Source organism: Bison bison, unplaced genomic scaffold, assembly GCF_000754665.1.
Source record: "Bison bison bison isolate TAMUID 2011002044 unplaced genomic scaffold, Bison_UMD1.0 scf7180017864180, whole genome shotgun sequence".
NCBI classification, from domain to species: domain Eukaryota; kingdom Metazoa; phylum Chordata; class Mammalia; order Artiodactyla; family Bovidae; genus Bison; species Bison bison.
This window is the reverse complement of record NW_011494752.1, coordinates 5,405,183-5,409,325: the sequence shown is the minus strand read 5'-3', so window position 1 is coordinate 5,409,325 and position 4,143 is coordinate 5,405,183. Positions and strand designations below refer to the sequence as shown.

The 4,143-nt window shown below is 53.5% G+C and overlaps 1 protein-coding gene across 2 annotated transcripts in view; it reads left to right on the top strand.

Annotated features, from left to right (window-relative positions):
• The window catches only part of HOXB9 (homeobox B9), a 12,737-nt gene that overhangs the window by 1,044 nt on the left and 7,550 nt on the right, over positions 1 to 4,143 (top strand). Inside the window, exon 2 of one of the 2 annotated variants that reach the window (XM_010842741.1) lies at positions 2,238 to 4,143. The exons of the other annotated variant lie outside the window; for it this stretch is intronic. Coding sequence (XP_010841043.1) covers positions 2,238 to 2,473 — 236 coding nt within the window. The 3' untranslated portion in view covers positions 2,474 to 4,143. The remainder of the gene's footprint in view (positions 1 to 2,237) is intronic. 2 annotated transcript variants of the gene reach the window in all.

The window sequence follows — 4,143 nt, the reverse complement described above, 5'->3', positions numbered from 1 at the left end:
GCACCGGGAAGCCGGGCCCTGCACGGCTGGCAGGGCTCCCCGCGCCACGCGCACACCGTAAAAGCCGGCCAAGGGGAAGTGGGAGGGGGCTCATTAGGATTTTATTTGCGATGCAACAGCTTGGCGGAGGATTGTTCCTAGCAGATCTCGCTCAGTAGCCGCTCAGGGTCCGCAGCCGGCGCCGGGAGGGGCGGGGGAAGCCCAGGACCCAGAGACTGAGCCCCCTCCCGGGATGCGCCGGCCCCTCCCCAGGAGCCTTCCCTCCGGTCGCCCCCTCCCCTCCTTTGGCATTCTCGCCCGGGTTGCGGCTTCCTTTCCTGCGGTTCCCGCTGCTCTCCGCAGGGCTCCCTAGCCCCAGCCGGAGCTGTCCGCCTCGCGGGGAGTCGAGGAATCGCTTCCGAACTTCAGGGCCGACCCGCGGCGTGGAGAGAGATCCCGAAAGGACCCTGGGGAGAGGAAGGGTGGGGGGAAGAGAGGCTTGCGGAGAGGCGGAGAACTTTATCCTCGGAAGGTAGTTTCTCACCGTCTCCCACCCCTCCAAATGCACCCCCTCCAGGAACCCCAGTCTGACTAATTTCCAGGAGGTGCTGCTCCCTAAGGGGATCAGAAAGAGTCTCGGATTTTTCGTTTTTTAAGGCTGAGAAGGGCAAGTTGGTCGGAGCTCTTAGGCCCCAAACAATAACCTGCAGGCTGGTGGGGACAAGTCCTCACCCCTTACTCTTTTTCAAGAGTGAGGGTCAGATTTTTTAAGTCTCTGCTTGCCCTGCCGGATTTCCCACCAACAGAGTGACCCACGGGTCCTTTGGGGTTTATTGCCTGCTGGAGGGAAGAGAGCTGCCCTACTCCCTCAGGTCACCCCTTCCAACCTGCCAGGTGGGATCACAAGAGCTGACATTTGGGTAACACGGCTCTTCCCAAAGCCTCCCTGCTCACACCCAAGCAGGCCCCCCACCCCAGGCCCCCAAACTCTGCCTGGAAAGTCCATTATTGCAAGGCAGCAGTTTGGCTAGGATCAATTATTAACAGTTTTTTTTTTTTCCTCTTTCATATTTAATGTGACTGCGGGTCTCATCCCAGGCAATCACATTAAGGAAATAGCACTGCAAATTGGTAAGACAGGGTACTTAGTGTAGGATGAACCAGATTATTATTACTTTTTAAAAAAAAAATTCAGTGTTTTTCATTTGAGATGAAGAAATCTAGCAGAGGGTGGCTGCTATTTTTAATTAACTCTGCTTTATTTGGCAACTTTTCTGAGTTCAGGGGTAAGGAGAAGAGAAACTTGCATATATTTTTGTTTCCTTTTTATCCCCCACTTCCCCTCAGTCACCCTTTTCTCTGTTCCCTCTCACCGGGTGGAGCCAGTTGGATTTAGGTGTGCTGTGATGGACTTCTGTTACCCCCACATGATCCATGGCTCCCCACCTTGGGACTGGAGCAATCTTGCGTCCCAATTTCCCTGAACTTGCTTTAACCAAACTGCGAGATGAGCAGGAGCGGAAACGGAGACTATTGCGACCATAAGTTATCTGTGAGCCCCCAGCGCTCTCTTGTCCACAGGCTGGAGGTGATAAATGGTTGTAATTGGGTTGCATGTGAATTGGAGTGTGCTGAATGTTTGCGTCTCTAAATGCAAACCATATTTGTGGTGTGTGGTGTTGGGGGGGGTGGGCAGCGAGATATCACATAGACACATACGCCTGCTGCCATGTGGCCAAGAGACCCACGCTTGTGATTAAGACAGGAGGGTGCACTGGACTGGAGGGCCAGGAGGCCCCTCAGTTTGGCTGGGCAGAAGCCACTCTCCTCTCCCCCAGCTCAGTCTTTCTCTTACCTCTCAGACTTAGAGCTAGTACTCTTCAGTCAGCCTAGTTAGTCTTGTAGAGCTGGTGGGGGAGGGGGCTTCAGCCAGGCTGGGCTCTGACCTGAATCCTAACCAGTTCTGACCCAAGCCGAGAAAGAGACTGAGAGAGGGCCTGGGACAGGGAAAGCCTGGGAAGTTGTGGGATGCCTGGCACAGGTTTGGCTCTATCCTGTCCCAAAATCTCTCACCTGGAAATGTCTATAGCAACTCCTGGCCCATCTCTGAGACCCTTTCTGGGAGCTGAAGGCCCAGGTGGCCCTTTCTCTAATGCAAAATGGGGAGTAGAGACCAAAGGGGCACCCTCTTGGAAGGAGAACACAGGGGCCCTTCACCCCCTTTCCTTTCTTTGATTCTATCGCTGCTTCTCTTTCAGCCAACCCCTCCGCCAACTGGCTGCACGCTCGCTCTTCCCGGAAAAAGCGCTGTCCCTACACCAAATACCAGACGCTGGAGCTAGAGAAGGAGTTTCTGTTCAATATGTACCTCACCAGGGACCGTAGGCACGAAGTGGCCAGACTCCTCAATCTGAGTGAGAGACAAGTCAAAATCTGGTTTCAGAACCGGCGGATGAAAATGAAGAAAATGAATAAGGAACAGGGCAAAGAGTAAAGATTCCTCTAGCCCACCCCACCCCTTCTCCATCTCACACTTATTTATAAGTGATGGCTGCAGAGCCAGTGCTGTCTGGGATGTATTCAAGTGAATGGGGAAGGGGATCTTTCTCTTCAAAGTCCTTTTCTGTATCTAGAGGCTCTCTCCTTTCCTTTGCCCTCACCTGTCCTTCTCTTCTCCCTGGGTCTCAGGAGGAGTTTTTATTGATTTAGAAGGTAGATGTAGTTGATTCCTAAGAAGGTGATGGGCCACAAGGAAAGACAACCCCTAGTAGAGTCCCTAGTAACCCTCCTAATTTTTCTGGGCAACCCCAGTTCCTCACTTCCAACCTGCCTGTTCCTTCCCACACACCTATCCCAAAGTCACCCGGGGACACTCCAACTGCACACAGCCCAACAGATGCCCGCCTGGATAAAGCCTGGAGCCCACAGTAACAATGGGAAAAGCCCACAGTCAACACTCAAGTGACACCCCAAGTGCCATCACACCCCACGTCTGGCAGAATAGCCCCTAGACCATCAGAAAAGTCCAGGGTCTACCCCCAATGCAATACACACGAAGAAGATGTCTCAAGACACATTCCTGAATGAGGCGCTGCAGTTCAAGGGGCCCAGCATCACACCACCACCCCCATGGACTCCTTAACTGTCCCCAGGCATGGACTCAAGGCCAAATGGGATAAACTCAGTTCCCCAGCTGGTGGGCTAGAAAGGGCAAGGAAAGGCAGTGGTGGTCTTAGGAGAGTCTCTTAGGTTTTATGAAAGTAGTCCACATACACACGTTTTGCTGCAGGAAATGTTTAATTCTGCATGTTGTTTTCCTATCCTTCCAACAAAAGGAGGTCAGATCGTGGGTCATAAGCCTTGACAGTGTCATCCTCCCGTTCATCTGTGCCCTGCTTGACAGAGACTGTGGCTTCTCTTGCTTGACACCGGCCCTGCTGCATTCTTCTGCATCCTCCCCAGCTCTGAAATCAACTCTGTTCGGCCAGTCCACCTTGCACCAGCGAGTCAAGTCACCCCTGTAGAACCCCCCTCTCCACCCTCCATCCTCTGCTAGCTCTACTCCTTAGGCCGGAAAGCAGGTCAGGAGAACCCGATGGAGAATTTATTGTGCATCGATTCCTGGGCTCCTCTCCAGAGCAAGTCGTGGAGGACAGGGAGGAGCAAAAACTCTGGGCTTGCGGAGCTTGACTTATTCCTCCAGTCCTGCCCAGTCCGACCCCTGCGGAGGAGCCTCGGGCTTGGCAGCTGCCGCTTCAGCGCAGAAGCGCTGAGACCCGCCTGGATGGCGACCTGCGCGCGCAGGCTTCTGGGGAGCAGTCCCGCTTGCTAAGGAAAGAGGCCGAAATCGCACCTAAGCGTTAGACTAGGGCTTACTCTCTGCTTCCTTTCCTCCCCCTGCTTCCCCCCCTTTCCAACCTCCCTCAATTCATAGACTCTGGCTCCTGCTAATCCCGACCCTGCAAGGGGACATTCCAGTAGAACTTTTTTTGCTTCGTCGGTGGCAGTCGTGAAATTGTGCTGTGTTTTGTGATTTCTTTGGGGGTGATCGTCTCGCCTGTTTTCAGTTGTCGCTTACAAGGGAGGGTTGTGGGTGGGAGAGGGGAGGGTGAAGGGCTTAGAGCTCTGATTGTTTTGGAAGAAAAAGAAACAAGAAAAAGAACA